Raw genomic sequence first — 19,126 nt, forward strand, 5'->3', positions numbered from 1 at the left:
TGTTATTTGGGTCAGGCAAAGACTGCAGTAAACTCTTTACTTAAATACACTTTGTTGAGGCCATTGACACTGAGCTAGAGGGGTGTAAATTCGGCATCCAGCAAATACTTAACCAGATTTATGACTTGTAATCTCATTGTGAGACAATGGATAAGAGTAATAGAACTTCACAGAACAGTTCTGCCCTGTGTCTGATAGAATTTCTGAAGCAAACCTTTACCAGTACATGCAGGCTACAGCTTGGAAAGTTGCTCTGCTTTAAATGTATATTTATAGGGAGGAAGTAACAGCCTGGATTCCTAATCAAGTGGCTTGGATGGTATACATGTAGAAAAATGTAGCATTTTTCCTCATGCACTCAGGATGTGCAATGACTATAAACACTCTATGGGAGTGTATGCTCTCCTAAAACGTGTGCGGTTATACACATAGGTATACTGTAACTACATATATCTAATATATACTTAATTATACAATGATTTCATAATATATTTTTGAGATGTATTAATGACCTGGACTCTGGTATACAGGGCATAATTTGAAAGTTTGCAGATGACAAGAAACTTGGAAATGGAGTAAACAATGAGGGGGATAGTGTGGCGTTGGGGAAACACTGTGTGTATGTAGATAAACCTGTATAATCCCCTTTTAACTGCTGTATTCCCCTCCCCCCGCAAGACAGTTGCAAGCTGAGAGGAATAAGGCACGTTCAGACTTGCCTGCTGCTGATAGAAGGAAAACCAATCAGGTTCCAGCAGGTGACCAATCCGTGAGTCATCACCAGGTTCGCGGGCTTCACGAATTCAGTACTGTATTGAGAGTTGGAGTAAAGACCTATTTCTTGTAGCTCGCTGTGTTGCCTATTTCTTTACGCGGGAGACCGTAGTCCCCCACATTGGTGACCCTGAATGTCGGCGGCCGAAGCCCCCGACTCACGCAGCCCTACAGAGGCCAGCAACGACCCGATGGCAACCAGCAGCAGCCTGATGTCGGCCGGCGCCGCGTCCTTGAAGCTCCCCACCTTCTGGGAACACCAAGCACCAGCTTGGTTCGCGCACTCGGAGGCCCAATTCACCCTTCGCAGGGTTCAAGACGATGAAGAAAGGTACCTCCACGTAGTCTCAGCACTAGCAAGCTCTACTGCCGCCGAAGTTCTCGACCTGCTGGGGAACCCACCACAGACCGGCAAGTACTCAACCATTAAGGGCCGCTTGCTGCAGGCTTACGGCCTGTCCAAGGAGGAGAGGGCCCGCAGGCTTCTCTCACTACCAGGCCTCGGCGATTCTACCCAGACCCAGTTGATGAGCCGGATGCTTGCGCTCCTGGGCTCTGAACCGCAGTGCTTTTTGTTTTGGGCCCTTTTCCTCAGCCTGCTTCCTCAGCAGGTACAGACTGCCCTCGCGGGGTCCCCGATCACGGACTGCGTACAACTGGCAGCCGCCGCGGACAAAGTTTTCGCCGTCGCCCAACTCGGTTGTGCAGCCGCGAGGCTTCCCGACACCACCGAGTGTGCGCCGCCACGCCAGGCCGCAGAACTATGCTACTACCACGCGCATTTCGGCCACAAGGCCCAACGCTGCAGAGCACACTGCTCTTTCGATCAAACCAAGATGGCCGCCCGGCCCAACGCACCAGCCCCGTGCCGCCGCCTAGGCCCGCTTGACCGCACCCCCGCCGCCACGATGGCCATCGGCACCGCAGGTAAACTGCTGTACATAACCGACTCTCTTTCAGGGCGCAGATTCCTTTGCGACACCGGAGCCCAATGCAGCATAATTCCTGCCTCCCAGCTCGACATCCAGGCAGGCCGCAGCGGCCCACCCCTCGTGGCGGCAAATGGCGCAGCCATTGCTACTTTCGGAAAGCGACGGGCTGAGGTTTGTTTCAACGGCCAGCGATTTACGTGGGATTTCGTGACGGCCTCGGTGGCGCATCCTTTGCTGGGCGCTGATTTTCTTTGCGCCCACGGACTCCTGGTCAACGTCCGCGACAGGCGCCTGATCGACGCAGCAACTTTCGCTTCACTGGCCTGCCAGCAGAGCAACAGCCCGGCCATCGTCGGGTCCTGCTCCGCCCCGGCGCTTGACGACTACACCCGCCTACTCGCAGATTTCCCGAGGCTCACGCAACCGACCTTCTTAGCCGCGGCAGCCAAGCATGGGGTCGAGCACCACATCGCCACTACGGGACCACCAGTGTTCGCTCGAGCCAGATGCCTGGACCCAGCCAAGATGGCGGTGGCCAAGGAAGAATTCGCCACGATGGAAAAACTGGGCATCATCCGCCGCTCAAACAGCCCTTTGTCGTCCCCCCCTCCACATTGTGCCCAAGCCGGGCGGTGGCTGGCGCCCCTGCGGCGACTACAGACGGCTCAACGACGCCACCATGCCCGATAGATACCCCATTCCGCACATCCAAGACTTCTCGGCACACCTAGCAGGAAAGTCCGTCTTTTCCAAGGTCGACCTGATTCGCGGCTACCATCAGGTCCCCGTCCACCACGCAGACGTCCAGAAGACGGCAGTCATCACCCCCTTCGGACTGTTCGAGTTCCTGCGCATGCCCTTCGGGCTTAAGAACGCCGCACAGGCCTTCCAACGGCTCATGGACTCCGTCCTACGGGACCTGAGCTTCCTGTTCGTCTATCTGGACGATATCCTCGTGGCCAGTACCAGCAAGGCCGAGCACATCGCGCATTTGCGCTCCCTTTTCCAGCGCCTCAGCCAACACGGGCTAATCGTCAACCCGGCCAAATGCCAGTTCGGAGCAGCCCAAATTGACTTTCTCGGCCACAGAATCTCGCCAAGGGGAGCCATTCCCCTACCTTCCAAGGTGCAGGCGGTGGCGGACTTTCCCCAGCCCACCTCGGTTAAGGCGCTGCAGGAATTTTTGGGGATGGTCAATTTCTATCACCGGTTCGTGCCCAAGGCCGCCGCACTCATGCGCCCCCTCTACGAAGCCACCAGGGGCAAAACGGGCAAAGAGCAACTCACCTGGTCCAGCGAGATGGCGACAGCCTTCCACCAGACCAAAAGCGCCTTGGCCAACGCCACACTACTGGCCCACCCCATCCCGGACGCCAAGACCGCCCTCACCACGGACGCCTCGGATTGCGCCGTCGGCGCCGTCCAGCAACAGTGGGTCGAAGGCGCGTGGCAGCCACTGGCATTTTTCAGCCGACAGCTGCGCAAGAACGAGCAGGCCTACAGCACGTTCGACAGAGAGCTTCTGGCCCTGTTCCTGGCAATCCGGCACTTCCGTTTCCTTCTGGAAGGCCGGCCGTTCACCGCATTCGTGGACCACAAGCCGCTCACTTTCGCCATGGCCAAAGTAACCGAACCCTGGTCCGCGCGCCAACAGCGCCAACTCAACTTCATCTCGGAGTCGCCACGGACATCCGCCACGTCGCCGGCAAGGACAATTTGGTGGCCGACTGCCTCTCAAGACCCTCGCTCCACGCAGTGCACCTGGGCGTCGACTATGCCAGCATGGTGAGAGACCAGGCTGCCGACGCGGAGATCCAGGCCCTCAGGACGTCAACTACCAGCCTCACCCTGGCCGACATCCACTTCCACGCAGCCGGCACAACCCTCCTGTGCGACGTCTCAGTCCCCTCGCCTAGGCCAGTTGTTCCATCCGCCTGGCGCAAGCGAGTTTTCGACATCATCCACGGCCTTTCACATCCAGGGATGCGTGCGTCTCAGAAACTTATGTCCGCCAAGTTCGTCTGGCCTGGACTCCACAAGGATGTGAGAGACTGGACCAACACATGCGTGCCGTGTCAGTGCGCTAAGGTCCAGCAGCACACCAAGGCGCCATTGGAGTGTTTCCCGGTGCCCGAGAGGCGTTTCGACCACGTCCACGTCGATCTGGTAGGCCCCTTGCCGCCGTCGCACGGTTTTACACACCTCACGATCATCGACCGCACCACCAGATGGCCCGAGGTGGTTCCCCTCGCCTCCACCACCACGACCGACGTCGCGCGAGCATTCGTCTCGACATGGGTGGCCCGGTTCGGTGTGCCGACCGACATATCCTCGGACAGAGGCCCTCAGTTCGCCTCCCACTTGTGGAATGCCATCATCGCCGGCCTCGGCACCAAGTTGCACAGGACAACAGCCTACCATCCGCAGGCCAACGGGCTCTGCGAGCGCTTTCATCGTTCTTTGAAAGCCTCTCTCCGCGCCAGCCTGGCCGACACCAGCTGGATCGACAAACTACCCTGGGTTCTCCTGGGATTGCGTACCGCGCCCAAAGAGGACCTCCGCGCCTCTGCGGCCGAGATGGTCTACGGCCAATCGCTCAGAGTACCAGGCGACTTCCTCCCCCTGACAACGGAGCCGTGGTCGGCCGCCAGACAGCTTTCCCTGCACCAGGACGCGGCCCAGCAATTCCGTCCAGTGCCCACTTCGCAACACGGCCCGCAGCCGTCCTACGTGCCTCGAGACTTACGACATGCGGAGTTCGTCTTCGTGCGCCGGGACGCGCACAGAGGCCCACTGCAGGCACCATACACCGGCCCCTTCCCAGTATTGGAGACGGGGGACAAAGCTTTTCTTATCGATGTCGGCTGGAAGCCGGACCTTATTTCAGTAGACCGCCTCAAACCGGCGCACCTGGACCTCAGCTTCCCGTTTCGGCCGGCTCTTCCCCCACGGCGGGGCAGACCTCCCGCGTTGGAGGCGGCCCCACAAGAGGACCAAGACACGCCAGAACCTTACTTCCCGGCCGCCGCCCTACCTTTGCCGGCAGCCCGTCCAGCCAGCCCACCAGCAGACCAGCCGACGAACCAACCGGCCGACCTCCCAGACAGCCCTCCTCACACGCCAGATGGCTACTACGGCCGCTTGGTCAAACCTCCGCAGAGACTGACTTTTACAGTTAACGAGGATTCTGGGGGGGGGGGGGGCGTATTGCCACATTGGGGAAACACTGTGTATGTAGATAAACCTGTATAATCCCCTTTTAACTGCTGTGTTCCCCTCCCCCCGCAAGACAGTTGCAAGCTGAGAGGAATAAGGCACGTTCAGACTTGCCTGCTGCTGATTGGTTTTCCTTCTATCAGGTTCCAGCAGGTGACCAATCCGTGAGTCATCACAGGCTCGCGGGTTTCACGAATTCAGTAATGTGTTGTGAGAGTTGGAGTAAAGACCTATTTCTTGTAGCTCGCTGTGTTGCCTATTTCTTTACGCGGGAGACCGTAGTCCCCCACAATAGATACAGACTTCAGGAGGACATAGACTGGTAAAATGGGCAGACACACGGCAGATGAAATTTAACACCGACAAATGTAAAGTGATTCATTTTGGTAGGAAGAATGAGGCAAGGCAATATGAACTAAAGGGTACAATTTTCAAGGGGGTGCAGGAACAGAAAGACCTGGGGGTTTATGTACACAAATCTTTGAAGGTGACAGGACAAGTTGAGAAGCATACGGGATCCTTGGCTTTATTAATAGAGACAGAGCGTACAAAAGCAAGGAAGTTATGCTAAACCTTTATAAAACACTGGTTCGGTCTCGGTTGGAGTATTGTGTCCAATTCTGGGCACCGCACTTTAGGAAGGATGTCAAGGCCTTGGAAGAGGGTGCAGAGGAGATTTATTAGAATGGTACCAGGGATGAGGGACTTCAGTTATGTGGATAGACTGGAGAAACTGGGGTTGTTCTCCTTAGAGAACGTTACTTAAAGGGTTAACGGTGGATAGGCAGTGGCAAACATTCAAAGACCGAATGGATGAACTACAGAATTTGTTCATCCCTGTTTGGCATAAAAATAAAACAAAAAAGGTGACTCAACCGTGGCTAACAAGGGAAATTAGGGATAGCATAAGATCCAAGGAGAGGACATATAAATTGGTCAGAAAAAGCAGTAAACCTGAGGATTGGAAGCAGTTTAGGATTCAGCAAAGGAGGACAAAGGGATTAATTAAGAGGGGGAAAATGGAGTATGAGAGTAAGCTTTCAAGGAACATAAAAACTGACTGTAAAAGCTTCTATAGATATGTGAAGAGAAAAAGATTGGTGATGTCAAGCGTAGGTCCCTTGCAGTCAGAATCAGGGGAATTTATAATGGGGAACAAAGAAATGGCAGACCAACTAAATACATATTTTGGTTCTGTCTTCACAAAGGAGGACACAAATAACCTCCCAGAGATGTCGGGGAACATAGGGTCTAATGAGAGGGAGGAACTGAATGAAATCAGTATTTGTAGGGAAATGGTGTTAGGGAAATTGACGGGATTGAAGGCTGATAAATCCCCAGGGCCTGATGATCTACATCCTAGGGTACTTAAGGAAGTGGCCCTAGAAATAGTAGATGCATTGCTGGTCATCTTCCAAAATTCTGTAGACTCTGTAACAGTTCCCATGGATTGGAGGGTAGCTAATGTTACCCCACTATTCAAAAAAGGTGGTAGAGAGAAAACGGGGAATTATAGACCGGTAAGCCTGACATCGGTAGTGGGGAAAATGCTAGCGTCCATTATAAAAGATGTAATAGCAGAGCACTTGGGAAAACAGTGACTGGATCGGACAAAGTCAACGTGGATTTACAAAACGTAAATCGTGCATGACTAATCTACTGGAATTTTTTGAGGATGTAACTGGTAGAATAGATAAGGGAGAACCAGTGGATGTGGTGTATTTGGACTTTCAGAAGGCTTTTGATGAGGTCCCGCATAAGAGATTAGCGTGTAAAGTTAAAGCACAAGGGATTGGGGGCAAGGTACTGACTTGGATAGAGAACTGGTTGGCAGACAGGAAGCAAAGAGTTGGAATAAACGGGTCTTTCCGAGTGGCAGGCAGTGACTAGTGGGGTACCGCAGGGATCAGTGCTAGGACCCCAGCAATATATATTAATGATCTAGACGAGGGAACTAAATGTAATATCTCCAAGTTTGCAGATGACACAAAGCTGGGTGGGCGTGTGTGCTGTGAGGAGGATGCCGAGAAACTCCAGTATGATTTGGACAGGTTGGGTAATTGGGCAGATGCAGTATAATGTGGATAAATGCGAGGTTATCCACTTTGGTGGCAAAAACAGGAAGGCAGATTATTATCTGAACGGCAATAGATTGGGAGAAGGGGAAGTGCAACGAGACCTGGGTGTCCTTGTGCACCAGTCGCTGAAGATAAGCATGCAGGTGCAGCAGGTGGTTAAGAAGGCAAATGGTATCTTGGCCTTCATAGCGAGAGGATTCAAGTACAGGAGCAAGGATGTCTTGCTGCAGTTGTACAGGGCCTTGGTGAGACCACACCTCGAGTATTGTGTGCAGTTTTGGTTGCCTTAATCTGAGGAAGGATGTTCTTGCCATGGAGGGAGTGTCATCTGATACCTGGGATGGCAGGAATGACTTATGAGGAGAGATTGGGTCGAATGGGCTTATACTCGCTGGAGTTTAGAAGAATGAGAGGGAATCTCATTGAAACTTATAAAATTCTAACAGGACTAGATGCAGGAAGGATGTTCCCGATGGCGGGGGAGTCCAGAACCAGGGGTCACAGTCTAAGGATAAGGGGTAAGCCATTTAGGACTGAGATGAGGAGGAATTTCTTCACCCAGAGAGTGGTGAACCTGTGGAATTCTCTACCACAGAAGGCAGTTGAGGCCAATTCATTAAATATATTCAAGAAGGAGTTCGATATATTTCTTAAGGCTAAAGGGATCAAGGGATATGGGGAGAAGGCCGGGCCAGGGTACTGAGTGTGGATGATCAGCCATGATCTCATTGAATTGCGGAGCAGGCTTGAGGGGCCGTGTGGCCTACTCCTGCTCCTATCTTCTATGTTTCTAGAGCAGAGAAGGTTAAGGGGAGATTTGATGGAGGTGTTCAAAATCATGATGGGTTTTGATAGAGTAAATAATAAGAAACTATTTCTAGTGGCAGAGGGATCGGTAACACAGATCTAAGTTGATTGGCAAAAGAACTAAAGGCGACATGAGGAAACATTTTTATTTACAGAGCGAGCTGTTGTGATCTGGAATGCACTGCCTGAGGGTGGTGGAAACAGATTCAATAGTAACCTTCAAAAGAAAATTGAATAAATACTTGAAAGGGGAAAAAAAATGCCGGGCTATGGGGAACGAGCAGGGGAGTGGGACTAATTGGATTGCTCTACCAAAGCGCCAACACGGGCAGGATGGGCCGAATGGCCTCCTCCTGTGCTGTATCAGTCTGATTCTATACCAGTACGTATAATGGTTGCATAAAATGTGAATCTATTTCCTTGAGAACCTGATTTTTTTTTTTTTAAATAAGTATAAAAAATATTCTACCTAGTGTAGCTCCATCACACTTTGTTGTAGATGCATAGCAGTTTTTGAGAAGAAATCCAGTCATTGCCCTGGAACCTGAAATTTACAAGTAATTCACCATTACGGTTGCCTGGATTTCCATAAAGACTACTAAGAGCAGCAAAGTTATACGGTAGGACAAGTTAGCAGCTGGCAATCACATCTACGTTCTAGGCAATACCATGGCGGATCCACTAATTTTTTAAAAAATGGCAGCCGATTTAAATTGGAGCAACCCAACAGTTCTTTCTCTTTTATTGAAGTTGGAGGAACTCGTCTTCAATGCTCTTGCTCTCAAAAACATAAATCCACCCTTGCTATGCTTCGCCCACCAACTTGCTTTCTCTACTTACTCTGAATTGATTATCACAAGCAACTGTATCTGTCTAATTGCGTAGGTGAGTTGTATCAATATAATTACAAGTGACAGTGAGCAGGCGACGTTACAGTAGCTCCTAGGTGCAACTGTGAGTCACATTTAATAAACCCAGTTAGGTCTAAACCACAGAGGTAGAGCGATGCTCCCCATAGATGAGTGCAGAGCAGACCCTAATTCTGCTCATTAGCATCGTCCTTTTCAAGCCTGGTGTTCAGCCACTCCATGGCATGTTCACAAAAATAACTTGCTATTTAGTGCTCAGGTTATTGCCAGAACAGCAGACAAGCTAACTTAACCTGAAGCATTTCTTTTTTTCATGCAACAACGCTCCCTCCGGTCTGAATAATGAAGTGGGATCTGTATGAAGTGACCGTGCTCACTGGCACAAGTGTATAGCCTGAGGTTGAAATACCTGTAATGCAGTGTGCTGGCAGTAGACACGTATCCCTGCTGCTGTCCTCCTTTCTTCTTGCCCTCTGCTCCTCACCCCACTAAAAAAAACTCTACACTACTAAAATCAGGACTTCCAACCTTACTGCACAGAAGGCAGCCATTCGGCCTATTGTGCCTGTGCCGGCCCTTTGAAAGAGCTGTTCAATTGGTCTCGCTCCCCTGCTCTTTCCCCATAGCCCTGCAAAATTTCCTTTTCAACTATTTATCTTTATCTTTTGAAAGTTACTATTGAAGCTGCTTCCACCACCCTTTCAGGCAGCGCATCCCAGATCACAACAACTCGCTGCATTAAAAAAAAAATGCTCCTCATTCTCTCCTTTGGTTTGTTTACCAATTATCTTAAATCAGTGTCCTCTGGTTACAAACCCTCATAGGGTCATAGTCATACAACACAGAAAGAGGCCCTTCGGCCCATCGTGTCCACGCCGGCCATCAAGCCTGTCTATTCTAATCCCATTTTCCAGCACTTGGTCCGTAGCCTTGTATGCTATGGCGTTTCAAGTGCTCATCTAAATGCTTCTTGAATGTTGTGAGGGTTCCTGCCTCTACCACCCTTTCAGGCAGTGAGTTCCAGATTCCAACCACCCTCTGGGTGAAAAAGTTTTTCCTCAAATCCCCTCTAAACCTCCTGCCCCTTACCTTGAAACTATGCCCCCTGGTTATTGACCCCTCTACTAAGGGGAAAAGCTCCTTTCTATCCACCCTATCTATGCCCCTCATAATTTTGTACACCTCAATCAGGTCCCCCCTCAGCCTTCTCTGCTCTAAGGAAAACAACCCCAGCCTGTCCAGTCTCTCTTCATAGCTGAAGCGCTCCAACCCAGGTAACATCCTGGTGAATCTCCTCTGCACCCTCTCCAATGCAATCACATCCCTCCTATAGTGTGGTGACCAGAATGGCACACAGTATTCCAGCTGTGACCTAACTGACTAACTCCTGCCAGTGAAAACAGTTTCTCCTTATTTACTGTCAAAACCCCTCATGATTTTGAGCACCTCTATTAAATCTCCCCTTAACCTTCTCTGCTCTAAGGAGAACAATTTAAGTTTCTCTAGTCTCTCCACATAACTGGAGTCCCTCATCCCTGGTATCATTCTAGAAAATGGGCTAAAATTATTACATGGCTGGGAGCAAGAGATTAATTGTCTCTGTTAAGAAAGAACAAACTTGCATTTATATAAACACCCATCACGCCTGTGCTCTCTGACCCACGCTGGCTCCTGGTCCGGCAGCACCTCCTTTCCTATATTCTCATCCTTTTGTGCATGATTTGACTGATGCAAGCGTTTGTTTTAAGATATGGATAACACCATCACAATTCAATGCAAGAAAGCTCAGAGACAACACTGCATAGTTGCCTTATTTGAATCATTGTTAATAGGTACCTGGGAATGATGCGGGCTCAGATAATGTAATCTTTGTGCAAAGCTTGAAGTGGGATGTGTTCCATAAGCATATTTTATTTTTAAAAATGAAGAGACCAGTCTTGAGTGTCCTGATCAAAGAAAACACATTCAAATGAAAGGGAGGCTGGCCATGCTGTTTGGTTTGATTGTAGTGTTTGAAGAGACTGAACCTTCCCCCATGTACACTCGGTAAGTGATCAGCCTCTGCATCTGCTGTAACCAGTTCAATGTTGGTCTTAAACCATAACCAAACAGATTTGATCGCATGAAATGTTCAGCGTCCCCCACAATCTGTGTTTATGCTCTCTCTCCTCCTTCCTACAGGATGGGAAATATGATGTTGGTGGAGGGGAAAAGTTTGATTCCTTGACGGACCTGGTGGAACACTATAAAAAGAACCCAATGGTGGAAACCTTGGGCACCGTCTTGCAGCTCAAACAGGTAATGGTGTGGAGATGCCGGAGTTGGACTGGGGTGGACAAATGTAAGAAGTCACACAACACCAGGTTATAGTCCAACAGCTTTATTTGAAATCACAAGCTTTCGGAGCGCTGCTCCTTCTTCAGGTGAAGTGGAGAAATGCATAAAGACACAGCTTATATAGTCAGAGAATCATGTCAGATGTTTACAGGTAACCTTTCCAACTGCCATTTATCACACCTCGGCAGAGAGATAATCACAGCACACCTTTGACTGCTGTGATTATCTCTCTGCCGCGGTGTGATAAATGGCAGTTGGAAAGGTTACCTGTAAACATCTGACATGATTCTCTGACTATATAAGCTGTGTCTTTATGCATTTCTCCACTTCACCTGAAGAAGGAGCAGCGCTCCGAAAGCTTGTGATTTCAAATAAAGCTGTTGGACTATAACCTGGTGTTGTGTGACTTCTTACATCAAACAGGTAATGATTAGGCATCCTGACTAGGAGAGGGACAAATGAATTGCTGCTGTGATTTGAGAAGGAAGCAGCATCACACCGAGCAACACTGTGTATTTAGGAACAAGAGGCTAAACTATATTATTTGGGTCACTTAAAACTGCTCAGCACTGCACGACTGCAGTGTTGGGGTTCTACCACTAGAGGGCACCAATTGTAAATGTAAAAACTTGCTCCAATAGTAAAGGCGCTGCTGAGGATTTGCTATATTGCTTGCACCAGCAATGCAACTTGCTGCAGGATGGTGAGATCCAGCTTAATGCTGAATTCCTGATCTATAAACTCTCCGAAAGGGGCAAGCATCTAAATGGAGGCGATATCTTTTCGCTTTCCCAATGGAATGTAGGGAAAAACGCGGAAGAGTGGACCTTGTCTGCGTTCTCTTGCATGCTAGTGGTCAGCTGTGGGCATCTGTGGCAGAGCTCCGAGAGCAAGCTGTCTGCATTCTCTCTCTGAGGAACAACTTGTGGCAGCAGCCGAGAGCAAAAAGCCGGGGCGGCAAGGAGGTGGAGGTGGTGTTGCAACAAGATGAACTCCCAGTTGATGTTAATTGCATTAGCAGACCCTGGACACGTAGTGCCCATCCACAAATAATGAACCTTTTGTTACTGTTTTTTCTCATTTCGTTCAGTGTCTGAATGAATAGATGTGTTGCACAGCACTGATGATTTCCAATTAAAGCTTAGATTTAGTATAATGAGCATATTGCTTCAGGGACTTATACAGATTGATTCCTAATAAGCCAGTCTGTCCTCACTGTGATTTGATCTATACTCGGCTCGCATGACCAATGCGGGGTTTATTAGTGTCATGTTGCTCAAAATGCAAGGATTAGTACTGTATCCTCCCTGCGGCGCTGTGCCCATACAGGTTACTGCAGTGCATTACAATATGTTTTTACATTTAAATTAAAACATGGCTTGAGACTTGGGTCAGCACTGAATGGTGTAGTTATTAGTCTTCTACTGAGAGGAGTTTACATTGTGATAAATTCTGGAAAACCGTTCAAAATCTCCAGAGAATGTGCTCCCAGGGCGGTGACTGGGTTTTGCAGTTTGGAAAGAGGCACCTTTTCTGTCCCCACCGCAAATGTGCCCGAGCAGCCACTAAATTCCTATCAGTGCAACATTGAACTGATCCCTGGGTCAGGGAGCCATAGAAGATATGAGGAGAATTGCAAATATCAGGGAGCTGTAGAATGCAGGAGGTGGAAACGGGTCTATTTGCAAATGGATTTTTGTCTGTCTTTTCGCCTCTGCAGCCACTAAACACGACACGAATTAATGCAGCTGAGATTGAAAGCCGAGTGAGGGAACTGAGCAAACCCGCTGAGATGATGGACAAGGTGAAGCAGGGATTCTGGGAAGAGTTTGAGGTAAATATTTCTGCTCACTCTTCTGAGGTAGAAGATAACTGAGAACTAGTGATGTATTGGATTAGTGGACTGGCCATTTATTTCTGGAACCAGGGTTTCAATCTACTCTAGCTGATGGAATGACAATTTCTTCTCTAAGGATTCGGAGTGAATTAAAATTGAGGCACTTTTGCTTAAGAATTCTGGTGGATATTAGGATTCCTTTCAAAGATCAGTATGTTAGAAAATTATGGCTGTTTGTTTATCTGTGTTTTAATTTTTTTTGTCTTTTTAAATGGTGTTCCCTGATCAGTGGCTTCATTGATGGATAGCTTCATCAGAGAAGTTGATTAGGGGTCACTGAATTCATCAGTGTTGGGAAATGAATTGCTTGTTAAAACCGCCTGCTGGTTTGTGATTGAGATTTTTGCCATTTTAATGTCTTTTGTTAATTCAGCATCCTTGACCTGTCAGGGTCAGTAAGTCCTCTAAGTCAATCACTGATAATTTCAGCCTCTCTATTTATTTAAAACTGGAAAAGAAAATCCTCCAAAAAAAAAAGACTAATGGAAAGGGGGAGGAGAATAGAATGTTAATTGTTTCTATCCAGTCCATTTTAAAAAGAGCACTTCTAAGTGATGAGACAAATCCCCCGCAGGTAACATTAAATACTTCCTGTTTCAATATAGTGTCGTTTGTTTCCTAGTCATTCACCAGCGTGCAAATACTTATTTAGTGTCACAGGGGCTGAATGAATATTAAGAAAAAAATATCAATTTTGATAGTAAATAGGAAAAAGTATTTCCTCTGGCGAGTGGGTCAATAACCAGAGGTCATGGATTCAAAATTATTGGGGGAAAAATCTAGAGGGGAGATGAGAAATTTTTCACTCGAGTTGTCGGGATCTGGGACGCTCTACCTGAAAAGGTGGTGGAAGCGGGTTCCATGAATAATTTTAAAAGGGAGTTGGACAGGTACTTGAGGATGAGGATCTTGCAGGGATAGGGACAAAAAGCGGGGGTGTGGGACTAAGCACGACTGCTCGTTCAAAGAGCCAGCACGGGCACGACGGGCCAAACAGCCTCCTGTGCTGTAAGTTTCTAAGAATTGCTGGAAACCTGAAATAAAAAGAGAAATTCCTGGAATTGCACAGTGGGTCATGGCCTGTAAAGAGAAAAGACAGGCGAACATTTTGGGTGCAAGATCCTTTGTGATTCTGAGGAAGGGTCTTTCACTCATGTTCCTGTTTTACAGGTGCTTGCTGACTACTGTATATTTCCAGCATATATTCTCTCTATTTAAGACACTGAGCAATACTGCATACATTCAGTCATTCAGATCCTATGTGTGTGTGTGTGTTTTAAAGGTCATTTTTTTAATACGCCTTTTGGATGACATTACGGAGAATGTAGATGTTTTGAGTTTAAGATCATTAATGTTCTGAGGATTCTATCAATGTTCATAAATCCCTCGAGTGACTTGTGAATGACAGCCAGCTGTAGTCCTCTTGTCAAACTATCTACACTCCTGCCAGTCCATTTCCCTGTGTCTAAATCCATTAGTTCCCAATCAGCTGACTGCCGTCAAACCCTCTGCCTTTGTTAATAATTTTGCTGAAATAAGCTCCTGATCTCTTAAACTCTCAAATCCTATAATCTTAAAATCCTAATGATTGTATGGTCTGAATTTTTTTCTCTCCTCCATTTCTGGGTACGTTTCTGTTGATGCCAGTTGTCATGCAGTGCATCACTCAAGTGAGCGTCTGCGTGAAATCTGATTGTGTAGAGCATCACAGCCACGTCTAAACTTGCCCTCACCTGGCACTCCAACACGTGTACTTTTCAGCAGGATTCCTGTACTAATGAACGGAAACTGTGGCTGCCTGTGTTTTATTTGCAACCCCTGCATACCGAAGGGAGATGTGGTCAATTGTAGTTCTGTTCTGTAATTGTTTAAATTTTCGGTTATTCAACCTCCCCAACCGTGTTCTGTTGCAGACACTACAGCAGCAGGAGTGTAAGCTTCTTTACAGCCGAAAGGATGGACAGCGGCAAGAAAACAAAAACAAGAACCGCTACAAGAACATCCTGCCCTGTAAGTATGGACTGACCTAGCCCATCATGTGGCTCTCTTACCACCCGGCCCCTGCTCCACTTGTGCTAGTTGTATTGGTGACTTATCTTGTAACTACTGACCGTCTACCATCAGCTAGTTGCCAGTCCGAAACCTGTCACCTTTTAATTGTAAACTGCCTTTCTTGCAAGTCCTAGCTCATTATTTTTGTAGCTAACCGCTTGCATATTGGGCTTTTCAGGAAACAGCATGTGTGAGTAAGGGCACGTTATCTGCATTCTCTGAATATGCCATGTCTAGAAGAATACTAACTCCTTTTTAATTCTCAGAAAAGGGAGTTGCTGAATGAGCATTTCCGACGTCCCTCGTGTTAAGTAGTTTGGCACCTAACATCAATGATTTCTTCCTTCTAGTTGATCACACTCGAGTGGTCCTACACGATGGAGACGTGACTGAGGCTGGTTCCGATTACATCAATGCCAATTTCATTACGGTAACTATTTAGTGCTTTGTATACTTCAGCATAGAATTTATGTGGAATATTAAAAAAATTAAAGAAAAGGTAGGTAGAACCTCTTTGAGATGAAGGGAATTACCCAGTTGTGGTGGATGATGGTATGGCAGAGATATTGAAAATTTAGCATCAGTGGGCATGCAGGTGTATGAGAGGAAGAGGTGAAGATATTGCTATAGATCACTGTGGAAAAGAATTTGCTTCTGAAAAAAATGTGGGACTCGGTAGATAAGTCACCGGGTGCTGATCGCATGCACCCTAGGTTGCTGAATAAAGTCAGAGGAGATGAGAAGCTCTACCACTATTTTTCAGTCCTCCTCAAATATGCAAATTATGCTGGAGGGCAATGCTCCCTCTCTTTCTTGTGCGGTCCCTTTAACTTTACTGCGCGGCCGGCACGGTGTCTTCCAGTGGCAGGAACTGATGGGCGGCCTGTGCGGGACCTCGCGATTGATGCACGGCCACACATCTTAGGGGGAACATTGCTGGGAGTAGCCAACTCTTTCCATGAAGGAAGACTAGGGTAAACTGGGTAATGTAGACCAGTTAATCTACCATTAGTTGTGGCCGAACTCTTAAACATTCACTAATTTGATCTCCAATTATTGTATGCATCGTTAGAATTCATAATTTAACAGCCAGCATAGATTTGTTACCAGCAAGTCACATTTGACTGATTTGGATAGATAAAAGGAATCCAGTAGATGTGATGTATTTGGATTTTCAGAAGGTGTTCGATATAAAGTCTCATAGGAGGCTTGTTAGAAAAATTCAGGTGTGTGGTACAAGAGGAAATGTAGTAGCATAGATAGAATGATGGCTGATGGGCTGGAAACAGAGTTAGGGTTAATGTGTGTTTATATTGGAGAAGGCTTGGAAATGGTGTACCCCAGGGGCCACTGTTGGCCCACTTTAATTTTCTATTATACAACAGCAACTTGAAAATTCTAGCGCCTTTAACGTAGGAAAATGTCCCAAGACACTTGGAGGTGTAAGGAAAATGGATGCTGAGCCGTAGCAAGAAATTGAGGGATGGCCAAAAACTTGGTCAATGGGGTGGGTCTTAAATAAGGAGAGCGGTGGAGAGGCAGAGGTACTTAGGGAGAGCATTCCAGAGAGTGGGACCTGTGTAGCTGAAGACACGGCTGCCAATGGTGGGGCAAAAGGAGGGGGGTGGGAGGATACACAAGCTAGAGAGAGAGAGTTTTTTGGGTGGGGGGGGGGTTAGTGGTTGTTGTCGGCTGGAAGAGGTTAGTCTCATTCTTCATCATTTCTATGTAAGGATGTGAAGACCAGAATGTGAATTTTAAATTTGGGACTTTGGGGGAACTGGAGCTAGTGTAAGTCAGTGAGGACGGGTATGATGGGCAAGCAGGAGTTTGTGTGGAATGGGATATAACAGCAGGAGTTTGAAGCATGGAGGATGGGAGGCTGGCTCGGTGAGCATTGGAATAATTGAGTCTGGAGGTGACAAAGGCATAAATGAGGATTTCAGTAGTAGATGGGCTGAGGTGGGGATGGAGGCGAGTGATGTTATGGAAGCAGGTAGACTTTGTGCTGGAAAAGATGTGAGGTTGAAAGCTTGTTTGGGCTTGAACAGGGCGCAAAGGTTGTGAACAGTCTGGCTCAGCCTGGAACAGTAGCTGGGACAGGGAGGGGTGAAGTCAGTGGTGAGGGTACAGAGTTTGTGGCCGGAATTCTCATTATTGCTTTGGTCAACTTGATGCTGAGATGGAAGAAGTTACGGTGTATCCAAGATTGGTTGTCAGCAAAGCAATCTGATAGCACAGGCAGTCAAGAGAGGTACTGGAGAGGTAGATTTGGGTGTCAGCAGTGTATATATGGAAGTTGACCCCATACTTCGGATGGTGTCACCAAGGGGAAGTATGCAGACATAAGTAGACGGAGCCAAGGATGAACCCTTGGCGAACTCCAAAGGTGATGATGCTGGGCTGGGAAGAAAAGACATTACTAGAGATACTCTAGCTATGATTTTGAATATGTAAGACTGGAACTAAGCAAGGGCAGTTCCATGGAGCTGGACAATGGATGAGGTGTTAAAGAAGGATTCTGTGATCAACAGAGGGGTTGAGGGTGGGTTTTTGAGGAGGGGGGTGACACTGATGGTTTTGAAAGGTAGGTGGAGAGTGCCTGAGTGGAAAGTATTTACATTATCTGTTAAAATGCAGGCAGAAAGGGAAATTGCTGATCAGGAGTTAGTGGGAACAGGATCGTGTGAGCAAGACGTAGGTGTTGATATGAGCTTTTGGGGAGGATGGAGTGGGGGAAGATGGAGGAGAGAAGAGGATTCTAATGGGAGATGACTGGGAGAAAGTTGACTTGGCAGAAAGGGACAGGGGGGAGGTGCAGCAGAATGGATGATCTCTGTCTTGGAGATGAAGAAATCCATGAGCTTCTTGTACTTATTGTTAGAGGTGAGGGTCAAGAGATTTTAGGAGGTGATCAGCAATAGAGTAATCTTTGCTCTTCAGGGTTAATCTAGAGCAGTGAGCCATTTTGGTAAAGGAGAGTGAGGCCTGATTGAGCTTATGTGGTCAAGCCAAGGTCTAGTGATGGACAACTAGGCTTGATGAACACCCAAAAATATAAAACTTCCCACTCAATGCAGTGGCATTTTAACAAACTTAATTTTGTAAGTAATCGTGGGCTCCCTGACCGCTCGGCAGAATTAAGCAGTGAGTAGCTGAGCTGTACAGTCCAGGAAAGTTCCAGGTAAAATTTCTGGCCTGTACTAAGTTAGATGATTCCAGCTGGGCAACCGTAGAGGCTGTACAATTGGCTTCAGCACCCGGGGCTAGGGAGTGGAATATCCTGCACCTGAATGGTGCTGGAAGTATGTATACAGCTAGTGAGAAGAACAGGATTGCATTCAACTGTGGTTCCTCCCATGGTGAAATGGGACACTTGCATTCACTGTCTACGTAATGAGCATTTGAGTGAGTTATTGGAGGGCATTCAGTGCCTGTAGAATTTTATCCCAGCAAGGTGTCGCCACCTCTTCTGAGAGAAGAGATAAATTGCTGCTGAGCTTGTTTATGTCCGGGTCAGTTTGTGGTTTGGAGTATTATTGCCTTCGAGTCCGATTGTGGGTTCAAGCCCCACTCCAGCACTCGAGCACGTAATCTCGGCTGGCACTCTGGGGAAGTTAGTCAATTTGAAATCAGAGTCTAGACTTCCAGTTCAGTGCGCTAGGTGGATGTGAAAGACCCCATGGCTCTGGTGTCCTGATCAACATTCTTTCCTGAACCAACACTGCAAAAATAGATTCCCTGGTCATTTATCGCATTGGCTGTTTGTGGTATCTTACTGTGTATAAATTGACCTTTTTGCCTACATAAATGACTGCACTTCTAAAGTCACTCATTGACGTGAAGCATTTTGAGATGTCCTAAGGACATAAGGCACTATATAAATGAGAGTTCTTTTAAAGCGTACTTTGAACAATAATCCTCCCCCATGCACACATGACAATGGTGATAATTGTAGAAGCTCCTTACGCAGGTAAAATATTTAGTGCATTCGTCATCAGATCTTTTCCACTTGGAATAAATGTGATTTCTTGCTCTCGCTCCCTAGTCCCTGTAGTTGGACATAGATTGGCATTGACTGAAAGCCTTTGAAGTAAAACTACTGGCTTCTCGAGTGGAAACCCATTAAACAAAATCTTAATTTTGTAACTGATCTTCAAAAAT

General features: G+C 47.6%; 1 protein-coding gene across 2 annotated transcripts in view; it reads left to right on the forward strand.

Annotated features, from left to right (window-relative positions):
* ptpn11a (protein tyrosine phosphatase non-receptor type 11a) overlaps positions 1–19,126 on the forward strand; it is a 56,610-nt gene that overhangs the window by 13,898 nt on the left and 23,586 nt on the right. For both annotated transcript variants that reach the window (XM_085961363.1, XM_085961362.1), the window contains exons 5-8: positions 10,858–10,974; positions 12,734–12,847; positions 14,824–14,920; positions 15,313–15,392. In XM_085961363.1, the coding sequence (XP_085817489.1) occupies positions 10,858–10,974; positions 12,734–12,847; positions 14,824–14,920; positions 15,313–15,392 (408 nt within the window). The remainder of the gene's footprint in view (positions 1–10,857; positions 10,975–12,733; positions 12,848–14,823; positions 14,921–15,312; positions 15,393–19,126) is intronic.

This window comes from Somniosus microcephalus, chromosome 19, assembly GCF_052327205.1.
Source record: "Somniosus microcephalus isolate GS21.2 chromosome 19, FLI_Smic_1.0, whole genome shotgun sequence".
NCBI classification, from domain to species: Eukaryota; Metazoa; Chordata; class Chondrichthyes; order Squaliformes; family Somniosidae; genus Somniosus; species Somniosus microcephalus.